Raw genomic sequence first — 16,689 nt, forward strand, 5'->3', positions numbered from 1 at the left:
AAATTTGAGTTGAATGTAAGAAACATCATCTCTGCTTTCTACGTGCAGCTCTTGTACCTCTGTCCATATTGGTAAGTGCTAAGCAATATTGCAGTTCAAAATCCTTGATAGTTTCATGTCCACAATATGTCATTTCATGTTGCTACTGGTTGGCAGGAGATTGATATACTAGGTAAAAGAGAAGGCAGAAATCCTCCCAATAACTTGGAGGTCCCGGAGTAAATGAAAAATCATAAAAGTTCCTGCAGCAGCTAGCAGCTGCCAGGCATGTGTTAATACACAGTGATAGCAATACAAGGCTGTCACTTTTGTACTCTCAACCTTTGATACTGCAAGACAACCTCTGAACAAAAGAAAGCAGAACAAATTTGCAAATAAAACCACCAAGAAATGGTCAAGAATAACCACCTTTTCCATGCTTGTAGGTGTAGTGATGGGCTTTGGCTTTACTTTTTGGACAGGGGAGAAAAAGGTACTTGTGGAAATACAGAATGTAATAGCTGGCATTTCTGACTCTTGTTCAGTAAATTGAATAGAGTTAGTAATCCTGCTTTGACTTACAGACTTTCTAGTAAAGATGATTTTGATCTTTCTAAATGCTTACTGTTAACCAAACACTTGACTGTTAGTGATTGGAATCTTGGCAGTTCCTAAAGCACAGAAGGAAAAGTAGGCAAAAAGATTGAAGACCATACAGAAAGTATGACTCATGATGCTTTTAGAGGGAGGGGGGGATCAGTTCAGAAATAAAACTTTTATACATCATTTAAAATAGTACATATCTTTTCTGCTTAATGAAGTAGTGGTGGGAGATTCTTTAGAATGTAAAGGGAGGCTTAGACAGAGAGAGATAGGTGTAGTTAATGTTGAACATGAAATTGTTCTACTTTTTCCTGTCTGCTGCAATATAAATATGACTTGCAGTTAGAATTGTCACCAGCTACCAAAATATTGTGATGTGACTAGATTTTTTTGGGGAAAAATTGTAAATGTAAAGGAGAAAAAGCACTGCTGCTCACTAGAATAGGTTAGTTTGTAGCAAAGATGGAAAACTCCCCCCCCCGCAAAAGACCTCTGAACAATTTTTAGAGTAAGATTTAAACAGTTACCACTGTACTTCTAGACTTCCTAGTGCTTCTGTTGTTAAAAATTATGTAAAATGTATCACTTAAAAAAATCACAGTATCATCTTAATAAAAAATACTAATGTACTGAAGGCAGGTGTACTGTATAAGTTCATTCACCTTCCTGGTTTGTAGGCAAACTATTATTTGCATTGTAGTTTGCAGTAGTTAGATTAGTGGATAACAGTCTACATGTTATGATAGCACACCATTAAAGTTAACTACAAAGTATGGATATTTTGCCATGTTTATTGTCCTTAGTAGTGTTCTTTTTCGTTATAGTGGTATATGATTATAAATCTGCATTAGTAATATATATTACTTCTGAATCTACATCTTAACATTAGGCTACTAAAAACTGACCCTTTCCCTTCTCACATGGACCTCTCTTGAAAATGCACCAAGTAGCAATCCAAAGAAAACCTGAAATCATTAACACTCAATTATATCAATTAGAAAATGCTTTGAACTACATCGTTTAAAGTATAAGGACTAGTGTTATACCTGCAATCCCAGTGTGGTTCTTAGACACTTTATCTAAGGAAGTGCAGAGGAATATAGAGTTCAAAGAAAGTTTATTCTGTGGAGAAACATGGACTGTGATGTTCTCTCATTTAAAAACAAACAAAAATTTATGAAAAGGTATGAGGTATAGCTGTAACACTAAATATTTCACCAGTAATTCTTGTAAAAAGAATACTACTGCTAAATCATATTAAGATGTTAAGAATTTTCATCCTAATGATACAGTAAGAAACAATGTAAAAAGATTTTACAAAAGAATAACATTTTTGTAATTTATTTGAAGCATTTAAAAAGTCTGCCACTAGCAGCACTAGTGAAATTTTGACTTGAGAACGTTAACAAAATGAATAGACATGTACATGTTTTGTCATGCTATTCATGCATCTGAGACCCATGTAATGCTTCCTCTTCTTTTCTAAATAGCTCTTCCAAAGTAAATTAATAAAAGCAGTTTGTTAAATGTTTAGGGGGGAAATGGTAGGACTGAATTTTTAAATACAGTTGTGTTCGAGGTCAAGTGTTTAATTAGAATTTCTACTTACCTTTTTGTCAAAAGTGTGCTCCAACTACTTCAAAGTTTAAAAAAATTGAATCATTTGTCTGCTTTGTGCATAAATGTTTGTCTCCTTTTTGCAGAATTCAAATTTCGGCCATCCAGCATTTTCTCATGTGATCTAGGTTTTTTTTGCCGAACATGGAATCACACTGAGAGGGATTGAACAGAGGAGAGTTTCAGGTGTAAATTATAAAGTCAACATTGTCATTGGGATTTATCACTGAACAATATAGAGACCCTACCTTTGATTTAGACTGCAAAAGTTACCTGAGCGCAACAGAAGTAAAGCCACACAAATACAGGCATGCTTAGAATTGCCCTTCAAAGGCTACAGATCTTCTAAGTGTTTTTAGTACAGTGAGCTAGTAACAGGGGTGAATGCTTCCATAATCTCCTACCCTCTGATTTAGTATGAGACTTGTACTCCAGGTTGTTTGTTTGCTAATCTTGCTAGTTGTAGGTTTTAACCTCTTTCTGCTTTTCTCCAATCAGCATAGCCAGTCTGCTGCCTTAAGCCACTAACTGTATTTGTCCTCTCTTCTGTAACTTTTTTTTCTGCTTGCCACCAGTTCTTCACTTTTTTTTAATTGGTGTTAACACCAATAAGTAACTAAGAATTACACCCTTTATTCTAAACTTAAAAGCATACAGACACACGGAAAAGAGAAATTAAACATGCAGTCTGTGTAACAAATGAGCTGTGTGAACCTATTAAATAAAATATGGAAAGATGGGGTGGTTATTTAATTTATTTTTGCTGACTCTTAATATATTGTTACCATCTCCAGCCTCCTCATGGAGTTCTCCTTTGTATAAGCTGCCTTTTATAGACCAGTATGCCCCATCTTACTAATAAACAGAATAAACTAGAAATATGAAAAAGTGTGGATATTTCTGTGACAGAAAAAAAAGAAAAAAACCTAGTTGAACTACATTGTTAGTAAAAATGATAATCTTAATAAATCAGTGAGTATACTGTAGGTCTGAGCGTAAAATATTTGAAAAAAATTCTGTAAGTATATAAAAGTGGTAAAGGAACATGTCCCCATTTAGCATAGCATAGAAGATTCTATGTTTTAAGAGAAGCTTAATCTGGAAACAGCATGTACCCTGAAGATGTTGTATTGCTGTACAGGAGGTCATCTTACAGGAACACAGAAATGGTGAAAGTGCAACTTTGCCTCTGCATTGCTTCAAGGTCAATTAACGGAGAGAGAATACCCAGCTGCATAGTCATTCTCAAATTGTACAAAAAATTCAGTTGAGAGTTGTAACTGTAAAAGGGAAATGTAATTAATGCTAATACAAAAATCAAGTATTTATGAAATATTAGGCTGAAATATACACAAAACCATTCATAATTCAGGAAATAGGGATATAGAAATAGAGAAATTGCATCTTCAGGAAGCATTCTTTTGGATGTCTGTAAAAAAGCAGGACTTGGCAACTCTGTATAGATATAAACAAGAAAAATTCCTTGGCTAATGACGATATACTGAACTTAAGGTATCAATAAAAATAAATATATTTTAACCTAATAGCTGTGAAGGTAACTTGTGTGTCTGTAACTTTCTGTTGCTGGATCCTTCTTGGCAGCGATTCTTATGTCCTGTGTGTTTTCATGTATCCACCTGAGGTATGCTCAGTGGTACAACGCAAGTTGCCCGTCAGTTCTTTGCTATTACACAACCCACATGTCCACAATCTTGAAATGGAAAGATATTAAATTGTAGAGCATGTATAAATAATACACCTTGAAGAGCAATAGGCTGCTAAGTGTTTGCGAATGAATGAAATACAACTGTAAGCAGGTAGATTTGTATTTTGAGACAGAAGGGTGAACTATCTTAAAACCCAAACGCTGATTTGGCCTGCAGCAAGAACCATTCAGCAGTATGTTAGTGTATGGTAAGATTTGGAGGGAAAAGGAGTCCTGCTACTCCAGCTTTGATCCTATTCCTTAAGCGACATTCTGCTTTTGCTCCTACTATAAAATTTCAGAGAAAATCCAGCTAGTATTCTTAATAGTTCTACTGGACTGCCCCGAATCTGCAGTGCAGAAGGCAGGGAATTCTCTTGTGGTTGGGCTCTGCAATGCTTCGGGTGTTTTGTCTGAAGGATCTGTAAATGCAGCCTTTTGCAGCGCAGCAGAAAGCTGCTGCTGTCACAAGAGCCCTTTGATGAATGGGAGGGAACTTAAAAACTTATGTTGCCTGTCTTAGTTGTCTAGGCTGCAGTGGTTGCAGTCACGTAGAACTAGCTTAGGTCCATCTAAATTAATGGCTTAAATGGTGTTAGCCAAGCCTCTGCAACGAATGCAAGCCATCAAACTATTGATCAAATTCTAAGGTAAATTTTGGAAGTTGTGTTGAAATGAGAACTGACACCCTATGCAAGTATGATGCTACCTGACATAACTGACAATTTAGTAATCCCAGGCAATTCTAAAATTTTAGTCCTCTTCAATGTCTAATAATCTCTGATTTACCAAATGGTGATGCTAATGAACTTCAAATAGAAATTGTTTATACTGCCTTTAATTGATGCTTTTGTTTCCTTTACCTTCTTTTATGAGACAGGTTAAATACCATCAGTGTTTTTTCTGAATGTATCATTCACTACTTTATCTACTTCTGTTATGTTCACTAAAGTCACCTCCTCTCCAAACAAAATAATGTTAATCTTTTAAATCTCTCCTTGTATGGATGACTGTCTCTGGTTTTAATCTGTTTATGACATTCTCTGGTGCTTTTCTGTTTCTGAGATATCTTTTTTTCAGATGGATGCTGTTAGTGAGCACATCATTTCTAGAGAGGTCATGCCATATGTTTATGTAATGGTATAATATTTTAAATCTGCATTAAAAAGAGATGGTTGTGAACATCTATCTTTGGTTTACTCTGTCCCTTAAACTGACTATAATAATTGGTAGGTCTTTTTTAGGCAGTAGTTTCAGTCAGTTTAAATCTCATCGGTGAGTAGTAAAAATCTTTGTCTAGAGCGTATGTTCATGTCTTCTGGTGGTTGCTCTGACTTCTGTCTGGGAATTGGAGACCCTTTTGGAGCCATTCCCTCCAAGGTGATGTGTGTAGCTTGTGCTGCTTCTTGAGGCGGTGGCCTTCTTCAGGTCTTTCACGCTGTCTCTGAAAGCTGTTCTTACTTGAATTACTTAGCTAGACATTGATCTTGCCTTTTTCCCTCCCCTCTTTCCATATCTTCCCCAAGTTTGTCCTTCTCTTGTTATTTAGGGTATGTAATTTTTTGCATGGGTTCTCATAATGGAGAAACCTTAAACTTTGCCTTTTTTTGGGTAGCAGGGTCTCTACTGATACGCTTCAGTGAGACCACATCAGTAAAAAACCTCATTTTTTGTGGATTCCCAGAGATAAAGGACAGCGGTTGCTTGATGAGGTGCTTTAGGACAACTTACATATCTCTCTTAAAGTCTGGGATGCTCTCTGCCTGCAGTTTCTGCATCTACAATACCTTCTTTTCCAAAGCTCTGCCACGTATTCCATTCTCTTAGGAGACAAAAGAAGACATTTAGTTTCCACTTCTTTGTAAGCTGTACAAAGATTTTTTTGGCTGTTCCAGGTCATCAGTTAGTCTCCAGACATTGAAATGACTCCTTGAGAACTATGAAAAAGAAGTAGCTGAATGTATACTATTACTTAACTAGAAAGGTGCTTTCCAGTCAATATAACATTAGAATAGGTAGAGGATAGACTGGTAAATAGATTGGCACATGGGTTTAAGATACAAAACAGAGTGGGGAAACAGTGCTCTACAAGTACTGCAAAGTTTATACATCATGGATGTGACCAAACATTAGAAGAAATAATGCATAAAATGCGAAGAGACTGATGTTTCAAACTGGAGCGCAAGTTATGCGGTATACTAGAGACCTGTATATTGTGGATGTAGGTTTTTAAAAAGTACCGCCTTGTACTAAAATGATAGAACTTCAGTCCCCAATAGATAAGTTTTCAGTTTTAGACGAGTTCCAGAATTGCATGGCACCAGGTAGATGATATAAGTGCATTTTGCCTTTATTATTACTAAAATTGTCTTGATGTTCTTGAGTCATAGATTTTAAAAGTGTGATAGTGGTATGGAGATGTAATAAAACCAGATAACTTTACAAAATTCTTCTTCCAAGAAGAAGCCGTGCTTCCAGAGAAAAGGGGATAAGATGAGAAATTTAACTCTGCATAAACATAGCTATAGCTCTTTGGATACAGGAATGCAGATGTACACTGTTCATTTAAATTGATGTTAATAAACTTTATTTAAATAGGTGTATCTGAACCCTATAATAATCTACTTTTTTTATATAGGTGTATCTGAACCCTCTTTTATTGCTAAAAGTGAAGATCGTTTGTTTAAACATTTATTTGAAGACTATCAAAGATGGGTTCGTCCAGTGGAACGCTTGAATGACACAATAAAAATAAAGTTTGGCCTTGCAATCTCTCAACTAGTAGATGTGGTATGTATAGTAAATAAGTTTGTTTATTTTTTTCCCCTAATTTTTAAATTCTGGAACATAATGTCATATGAAATAATGGTGCATATTTTAGCTTAAACACAATAGATTAAACCTCTAAAATTATTATCAGCATAATAAAAAACGCATGAAAAAGTGAATGCAAAGAGTTTGAGAAGACAAATGGCTCTTATGTTTAGTGGCATTTTCAGGAAAAAAAAAGTGAGTGAAATTCTTAAGCCTAGGGAATTGTGTTTTAATTTATTTATTCAATGGGAAAACTACATATTTTTTAACTTTATCAATCTCATTTCTGTAAAATTCAGGAACACTTGCAAATACTACTCTTTTTCCCCCCTTAAGCAGCAAAAAAACCTTTAAGATTTCAAATACGTCATTTCCATAGTAATGAAAATTATCTCTTGGCATTACCTGTGATGTAAAACAGATCAACCAGATTTTTTTTTTTCCTCTGATACTTATTCACTTCAGAATCTTCTTTTCAAATTGAATTCACTGTTTATAGCTATAAGAGGAGTTTTTCTTCCACATGTTGGCTGTTCCTTTATGTTTCCATAGAAAAAGAGAAAGACTGCATAAGATACAATCAAATAAAAAAATGGAAGGGAAGAGAAAGACACAGAAGGGGAAAAATATCACTTTTAACAGCTAGATAATCAAAGGTCATAATTGTATGTTTAAAAAGTTGTCATATAAACATACTTATCAGTGACTGGAATGCTTTTAAAAGTATGTTTTGTATTTTAAATTACAGACCTCTGAACTAAAGCAACTAGTTACTATGAATGTACTGTGCAGATTTTTTTTCATAAAATCTGCTTTATTTTTATAGGGTGAGAAAAATCAATTGATGACAACAAATGTCTGGTTGAAACAGGTATGTGTAAAATATCAGTGAAAAATTCTGAAGCTTCATAACTGCAAGTCAATGTTGGAAGAAACTTTTCTAATTAATTGCATGTTAAAAAATCTTATTTCCTGCATGAATTTTTATTTTACGTAGTATCTTTAAAAAATGTCCTTGGAAATTCTTTAAAGGATTAATTGTTAGAAAACTCTTAAACCCTAAAACAAACAAAAAAGCTAAATTTAAAAAATTTACCTAATTAAAAGAAATCTGATATGGCATTGCATGGCCATTTAATATACCAAGGTGTGTATATCCAACCATAAAAGTTACTGCTTCAGTACATAAGTTTTTGAAAAACTATATTAAGAAAAGTATGGGTTTGTGTAGTCTTTTGCGTAATAGTTTTAAGATCTTTCTCTTCTGGGGTATTTGAGACTATCGGATGAACATCACTGAAGAATTTAAGTTTCAAAATTGTATATGCTTGCTCTAAAGAGCTACTTTTTCTTCTTAAGAATATTTGTTTATGGGCAGGAAAAAGCCTCAAGCTTTATAATAATCAGAGTCCAGTGCTAAACTTAATGGTCACTATTAGCTTGGGAAATGCGGCTCACAAATCATTCTTGATTTAACTTAGAATGTTTGCAGACCCTGATTATACTTACTAGCTTACTAAATTATTTTTGTTTGGGCTACTTCCTTTGTTGTTTTTTTCCTGTTGTTTCCCATTCCCTTCTTTTCCAGCAAGTGTAATTTCAGGCAATTTCAGGCAAAGTTTTTCTTTTCAGGAAAACTTTGAGACTACTCAGCAAGTATGAGATGGCAATATGGCGATGATAATACTTTGTGCCCTCTTAATAATTTCTACAGAACTTGTTGCAGTTGAACCAGTTCAAATAAAATAAGAACTGACCTAAATATGCATTTAAAATTCTATGTGATCGTGAATTCTTAGAAACTTGAATTTTTGCTCTTGAGCTTTTAGTTCAAGTATAAAATTACCAAAGTGCTACTATGCTTTTAATGGTGCTATTTTTAGTGTTGCTGGTAGAAATAGGAATGACTGTCTTGTGAGAGTTGCAGCATGATTTTCTTTTTTTTGTGATGAAAATGTTTAAATTGCTTTTGATCAGCTTCCAAAGTCATTGATATTCATTCAAAACAAGCTTTTTTCAAATTTAGTTGTCTGTACAGAAATACTGTCAAGTGGCTCTTACAACAGAAAACAAATATTGGATGAGGTAAATAGATGTCTGTTCAGCAAATTCACTGTTGTATGCAAATTTTAGAAGCCAGTTTGATTTTTTTTTTTAATTGCCTTTTTATCTATTTTCATCGTCTTGCCCTGCTTAAATCAACTTCACAATAATAACGATTTTTACATCTCACATATCCACAGGAATGGATAGATGTAAAATTAAGGTGGAATCCTGAAGACTATGCTGGAATAACATCTATTCGTGTCCCATCAGATTCTATTTGGATTCCAGATATCGTGTTGTATGACAAGTAAGATTTTAATCTTTTCATATAAAATACATTTACTTTCTAACTCTACTGCTTCTAGGAGGCTTGTTGGATAGATATGCATGTACATTTAGTAGAGCTAAGAATGTGTGGAAGAATTTGCCTCTGAATGCAAATGGTTTTTGTTGCCATGTTAAATGCTTAAATGTTTTACTTTGCTTCTGTGTGGAATTTCTAGTCTTTTTGAAAAGTTTATTTCCACTTCTTCGTGTAAACTCTCTTTTTAATTAGAAAACTGTCTTGCACAGTGCTGGGTACAAACTAATAGAGTAGAGTGGGAAGGAAGCAACTAATTCATGCTGTTTGTAAGTCATATTCTGCATGGATTTAAAATGAAGTACACTCAACTAAGTTTTCTTTTTGTTGTTGTTGTTTGGGGTTTTTTTTGAGAATTAACAGATCTCAGAAGTATTAACTTTTAAATTAACCTTTCTGCTCAACTCAGGTGCATACACAATGCTTTTACATTTCCTGACTTGTTGAGTCAGGGAAAAAGGCTGTTGCAGTGATTGTAAATTCAAGTTTGGAGGTGGCACGAGTATTGTTTTACCTGTTTTGTGACTTTTTTCTTCAATAATTATGATTTGGCCAAATGGAAAAGTATTTATGCTGTATTACCAATAGAAACACCAGAGTTTGGTCATGCTGCTAAAGGTCAGGATTTTTACAGTCCTTTCATAAGTCATTGGGACCACAGAAAGTTACACAGATCTTTTAATGACTTGAAAATATTCTTCACTCTTCCAAAGCTGTTTACCTGTGTGAGATTCGGATTAAAAAAAAAAAAAAGTTGACTATGAACACAATACAAAATTTTCACTATGAAGGGAGAGAAGGGATAAACAGCTGAAATGACAATAATAAAGCATATTTTCTTATTTAAAAACACACCCCCACCCCATTGTAACTGCATGCATATATCTCTCTTCTTTCAGTGCAGATGGACGTTTTGAGGGAACGTCTACAAAAACTGTGGTAAAATATGATGGCACCATTGCTTGGACTCCACCAGCAAACTACAAAAGTTCTTGTACTATTGATGTAACCTTCTTTCCCTTTGACCTCCAAAATTGCTCTATGAAATTTGGTTCCTGGACTTACGATGGCTCACAGGTTGATATAATTCTTGAAGATTATGATGTTGACAAAAGAGACTTTTTTGATAATGGAGAATGGGAAATAGTGACTGCAACAGGGAGCAAAGGAAATAGGACTGATGGATGCTGCTGGTATCCTTTTGTTACATATTCATTTATAATTAGACGTTTACCACTTTTTTACACATTGTTTCTCATTATTCCTTGTATTGGGCTTTCGTTTCTAACTGTTCTTGTCTTCTATCTTCCTTCAAATGAAGGCGAAAAAATTTCACTTTGCACTTCAGTACTGGTATCTTTGACTGTTTTTCTTCTTGTTATTGAAGAGATTATTCCATCATCTTCTAAAGTTATCCCACTTATAGGAGAGTACTTGGTGTTTACTATGATATTTGTGACATTGTCCATTGTGATAACTGTCTTTGCTATTAATATTCACCATCGCTCTTCATCTACACACAATGCTATGGCACCTTGGGTTCGCAAGATATTTCTTCACAAACTTCCCAAGCTGCTTTGCATGAGAAGTCATGTAGATAGATACTTTGCTCAGAAGGAGGAAACAGGAAATATGAATGGATCAGAATCATCTAGGAACACCTTGGAAGCAGCTCTAGATTCTATCCGATATATTACAAGACATGTTATGAAGGAGAATGAAGTGCGTGAGGTGGGTGTATTAGTCATATTACACTGATTTTGTAAAACTGGAAATTAGAAAACCAAGTGATGGTTTACTATGCAGTTGCATATTAAATATGTGTTCTGGGATTTTCAGTTTTTATACTTCACTGGAAGCTGTGTAATTATTTCCACTGGAAAGAAGTACAAGTATGGTACAATACTGAGAATTCTTATAGATTTTGGGCTGATACAATACAGTCCTTGGGTTCTTTGAAGTCGTTTGCTTTCTTCTAGAAGTAAGTTCATGTTGTTAATTACACATTTTCAGAGATACTTGTCTGTTACAAGAGCATGTATGGTAGCTGTTCCCTACAGTGCTGCTGGATGTTACTGGTCTGTTACAAGAGCATGTATGGTAACTGTTCCCTACAGTGCTGCTGGATGTTACTTTCATGATGAGAGAAGTAGGTATTTTTCATTTTAATGTTATATCTGAAGGCTATCTGAAAAATGCATTTGCCTTACATTTTCAGATAAATACTGCTAAGCCTTATTTTGCAGCTTTCAATTCCAAATAAAAACAATTTTTAATGCCCTAACTTATATTAGTTTGAATACAAGCTATAGCCATATGTTGGACATTCTGTGCTGAGATCAAACATGGATTAGATGACTTCTTGAGTGTTCTCTTCTAGCCTTATTATTATTTGTCCCTAAGTTATATCAAAAGATGCCAAAGGCTTTTTTCAGTCTGTACATTTGCACTCTGAACTATCCTTACTGGATGTTTACACCATTCGGGTAAGAGCATTATGAATCTTTTTTTCTTTCCATGCTTTTTAAACTAGCACCATTGGTACATCAGATACTTAAATGTTATTTTCAGGCTAGTGTAGAAATATAGAAGTTTGTTGTGTGGTCTCATGATGCTGCTATCTGTTTCTGATGGCAAGACCTGAGATTCTTTCAATTTATACAGAAATTACTGTCTTCAAAAGTTGCTGGTTGCTGAGAGCGTGTTCTCACATGCTAGCCTAGGCGTAAGCTGTCTTCACGCTCTCAGCAACCAGCAACTTTTGTTCTCACATGCTAGCCTAGGCGTAAGCGAACTCCTCTAATGTACCTTCTCAGGACTCGGTTCTGACATTATCACAAGGGATTCAGTCTAGATTTTGAATAAACGTATCTACTGTACTGTTAAAACAGCATCTAATACCCCTGCACTGTATAAACAACACAAATAGAATAGTTTGCTATTAAAGACATAATTTCCTGTAAATTAAGGGTCAGTTTTCTTTCTCTTACTGAACTTACTCTATTTGTCTGTGAGTGACAAGAGAGGTGATAAGTATTTTGTTTTTCAGGTGCAATGTTGTTGTGACTCTAAACCTCAGAAATTAATATACAGCTGACTGGGGATTCACTTGTGTTTTATTATTTGGGCTCCAGAGAATGCAAGCTTTAATTGCAAAAGTTGTTAATAAAAACTACACAGCTAGTGCTGTTGTAGCCTTACCTCTTAGGAAGCAGTAGGCTTGGGAAATGTGGATAGCTCCAGTTCAAATCAAAGACAACTGTTTGGCAGGGTTTTAATTTGCTTGCACAATTATATCTGCTATAGTTGCAAAACTGTGTATAGAGATGAATAATCCTATCAAAAAGGAAAACAGTCTTGAAAGTACTGTGAGTATTCTCCCTGGTGTATAATTCTGTGCAGCAGTAACTTCACAGCTTTCAGATCTTGTATGTAGCCAGATAGCTCCTGTCTACCGTTGAGATTTTTTTTTTTTTATTTTATTTTGGTGTGGGGGTGGGGGTGTTTTGGTTTTGTGTTTTGGTTCTTTTTTGGTTTGTTTGTTTGTTTTCTTTACAATTTTGCTTCTAGCTCCTGCCCGGGAATTCCACTTTATGATGAGGCTGTGGCAGGCTAAATCCTGCAGTATGTTAGAAAATTGCATACCGATTTCATCTCTCTGTAGTTGAGGAGAGTGCTTGTCAGGGTCAGTTTCTGCATTAAAATCTAGTATTGGTCTGTATAGCTTACCAATCATCATAGCGGGAAGTTTATTCCTGTTTTAGCTCATAATGTAATTATAAAAAGTTATTAAAGGGGGTTACCAAATGGACCTGATCTGGAAAAAAGTGTGCTGTAAAGTGATTAAGAATTTCAGGGTTTGGTACTGTATTTTTACCTGTTCTCACACATACTGACCAACTCTTATGCTCTTTGGTTTTTAGGTTGTTGAAGACTGGAAATTTATTGCTCAGGTGCTTGATCGAATGTTCTTATGGACTTTTCTTCTGGTTTCAGTAATTGGATCACTTGTGTTATTTATTCCTGTTATTCATAAATGGGCAAGTATAATAGTACCTACACATATAGGCAGTACAAATGCATAAAATATTTTTGGATCTGTCTCCTGCTAATATGGCTCTAGAAAGTTTTGCAGTAGCTCTATTTCCATGCACGTTCTTTGTAGGCATGTTTCTGATAGAGTAAAAAAAAAATAATCCAAACCCAGAAAATTATGTTTATATTAAAGCATGGCATCCCTAGGACATACAGAAGTCAATTTGCTTATTGCCAGTCTACTAAGTTACTTCTAAATCAGGTCAGAATTAAAAGGACCTTCTCAAGCATTTGCATGCATGATATGTCAAAAAAGCATACACTGACACCTGCTGTGAATGAGAAGGATTTAAATTTTTTTTAATGATGATCATTGTAGTCCAATTATTAAATTACTATATAAATTGTTATATTTAGTATTAACTATTTGCAGGTATTTACACAGTAGAGTTGCTTATTTCAATTTAGTATGTAAAGGAGAATTTTTATCAGCTCTCTTGAATGTGTTGTAAAAGTATAAAGTTTCTACAGAGTAAATTTAAGATAATAATAAAAATACCAGTTAAACTTCCCATATATTCAACATATAAGTAAAAATAGCGATTTGGCTATGTTTTGCCTTTATAAATTTTCAGTGGAATTTGCTGCTAAATTTAAAACCTTGTTAATTCTATCATACTAACATGAACATTTAATACAGTAAGCCTTAAAATGCCTACGGGATACATGTATATTGATATCTCTGTATCAGCTATGGAAAGGAAGGCAAAGACAATTAAATGAGTTCCCAAGTTGCACAAGTATTCTAATGGACCGGAACATTCAGATTTCTTTATTCTTGATGAAGAGTTTGATACCGTATGTTAGCGCAAACATGTTAATAATTTCCTGCCTTTGTGTGTTTCTCAGAATTAAGTTTTCAGGCACTCCCCAAATTCCTTCTACCTGTGCTTTTCTGAAGGAAATGGGTTGAAAAATATTATGCTCTGTAACCAATAATTAAGGTAATTAAGTTTTCACACATTTGTTAAATCGAACTTAGAAGCTATCTTTAATAGGTTGTCTCATTTAAAGAACCATATGTAACTCTAAGCAGCGAGGACTTACAGCTTTCCATACTTTCTTTTTTCTGAGAATGTTGAAAACTAACTTGCAACTTTTTAATTATTCCATTAAAATATATTCTTTAAATACTGACTTTAAATTCTTTACATTCATTCCAATGCCACCTTTCTTAAAAGCTTTATTTCTGGAAGAGACTCTAAAATAGATGGGGGGTTTCCTACACCAAAGTTTTGTCAGTGTATTCCATAATATAGTTGCATCCTGCAGGGCTAATACAGTAATGCCAAGCTAGAGCAAGTCTTGGGAAGTTTTTATCTGATTAAATTACTACATTAATAATAACATGTTTAGGTGAGAAGTTTAATGTAAATTGTGGTATCTTTGATAATGTAAGTTTTTATGGTGGTTATGAATTTGGAAAACGGATACATGTAAATTAAATTGTGGTTGATAATGTAAGTTTTTATGGTGGTTATGAATTTGGAAAACTGATACATATTTTCCCCCCCCCCTATTTATATATAATTGAATATTTATTTCAAATTGTTTTCACCTGTAGGACATTCTTGGTTTTGTGTAGATTAAGGCTCACAGGCAGCGAAATGATGCCAGGCGAGCCTTTTTTTTTTTTTTTTAATACCACTTAAAAAAAAAAATAATTCTGATTGTAAAGGAAGTCACTCTTCCTCTTCAGTTATACAATTACATCTGGCATTGGATATCCATATTTCCTCTATTCCCGTCATAATTAATTTTAAAGGTGAATTTGCAAAGATTATCTGATTTAGTCCATTAATATAATAATTTTAACTTTCTCAGTATTATTAAGATTAAACAATGCATCAGTGACTTTCTCTGTGTGGAAGTTGCAGAAATGCTTCAGATATCTTATTTCCTCTTCAAATGCAAAATTTCTTTTTATAGTCTTCCTTGGGTTTGAATTACTGAGGTTTACTCTTACCTGAACAGAAAGCAAAGTAAGTAAAACTATAGACTAGCTATATATATTATTTTTTTTAACTCCCCACCTCACCTCTTTCCCCTCGTTAAATGATGTCTGTAGACTGCCCAATTATATCATAAGGTGACTAGCAGCATCGTGGCCAATGGAGTCCCAGTCTTTATACTAGTAACTGACAATTTTTGCAAATGCATGAATTTCTTTTAGTCACTTCTACAATCTGATCGTGATAAGTACAGATAAGATAGCTGACACTAGAATCCTTGGGGTCTTCAGCTTATCAGGTGTGTCTGAAACAAAATAATTTTAATAGACTCAGAAGCATGGACCTTTACTTACGTAACTTGTTTCTGAATGTGTTGAACTGTAGCTAATGCTACCTTACATAGGTTTTTGTCACTCGGTCAAAATAAATGAAATAAAAAGCACAATTTTCAACAGCTTGATTCTCTTTATTTTCATAAATGTTACATCACTTGGTACACTGTATTTCCAAAAAGTTTCCAGTTTGGTACAGAGAGAACAGTTCATATTTTTACAAAATATTTTCTCATTACAGTGTTTTGTTGCATTCTTTATTCATGCTTTTAAATTATCTGCAGTTACTGATTAAAAAAAAAGTATGCCTAAGAAGCAATTTTAGCATACTTAACAGGACTATTTTGTATCTACCTGCCTTCCCTTGTCATAAAACGCTTCGCAATAGCAGGATGCTTCTGTATCCAAACTATCCTATCAAAGTATTTTGATCCTTTGCATAACCTGCAGACTGCATCTTTGTGTGTGTTTTACTTGTATGCAGTTTTAAACAATATTAGGTTTGAATAGCTTGTTTTTTCTGACAGTCTTCTCATACATTGCAATATGGGGATGCACAGAGTTTACATTATGGCTGCTTTATTACCATCATCTATTATTTACCTATTTGTTTTCCTTTTGTAATAAACCTGGCCATGGTCCTTTCCTCCCTCTGTTGGAGTCAGTTTACACACCAGGTGGCAATGTCTGCATTCTAGCAATTTGGTATGTATGCTTCCTAAGCCGTTTCGTCCTCGGGAGGGCATTCATTGAACTCAGTGTGAACTTATTTCCAGAAGATCCTGTCATGCTCTGAAGAGACTTGGCACCAGACTCGCGGAAACAAATCTAGTAGCCCAAAGTATTCAACCTGTCTTGACTTTCTGAATATTCATATAATTTTCAGTTTCTTTATCAACCCCTTCTTAAACCATTCCTATAAAGTTTAATGTACTGCCTACATCTTTTCCAGTTATTGCAAAAAGTAGCTGTCAAGCATAGCTCATATTACTTTGAGATTAGCTGTCAGAAAGGTTCAAAACTTTTTTTTTTCCCCACGTTTTCACATTTTTAACAAAGCCTTCTTGGTCAAGCAAAGTTGAGGCCAAGAGAGATCCTTATTCTACTACACATAGAAGGGACATCAGGTGCTGGGGTGGGGGTACAGAGTTGGTTGGCAAAAGTTTTCTTTGATTTCACAACATA

General features: G+C 34.5%; 1 protein-coding gene across 1 annotated transcript in view; it reads left to right on the forward strand.

Moving 5' to 3' along the window:
* CHRNA5 (cholinergic receptor nicotinic alpha 5 subunit) overlaps positions 1-13,279 on the forward strand; it is a 19,705-nt gene extending 6,426 nt beyond the window's left edge. The window contains exons 2-6 of the mRNA XM_009274017.2: positions 6,543-6,694; positions 7,545-7,589; positions 8,962-9,071; positions 10,025-10,856; positions 13,049-13,279. Of these exons, the coding sequence (XP_009272292.1) occupies positions 7,563-7,589; positions 8,962-9,071; positions 10,025-10,856; positions 13,049-13,210 (1,131 nt within the window). The 5' untranslated portion in view covers positions 6,543-6,694; positions 7,545-7,562 and the 3' untranslated portion in view covers positions 13,211-13,279. The remainder of the gene's footprint in view (positions 1-6,542; positions 6,695-7,544; positions 7,590-8,961; positions 9,072-10,024; positions 10,857-13,048) is intronic.
* Positions 13,280-16,689: the final 3,410 nt, after the last annotated feature.

Source organism: Aptenodytes forsteri, unplaced genomic scaffold, assembly GCF_000699145.1.
Source record: "Aptenodytes forsteri isolate BGI_AS27 unplaced genomic scaffold, ASM69914v1 Scaffold239, whole genome shotgun sequence".
In the NCBI taxonomy this organism is placed as follows: domain Eukaryota; kingdom Metazoa; phylum Chordata; class Aves; order Sphenisciformes; family Spheniscidae; genus Aptenodytes; species Aptenodytes forsteri.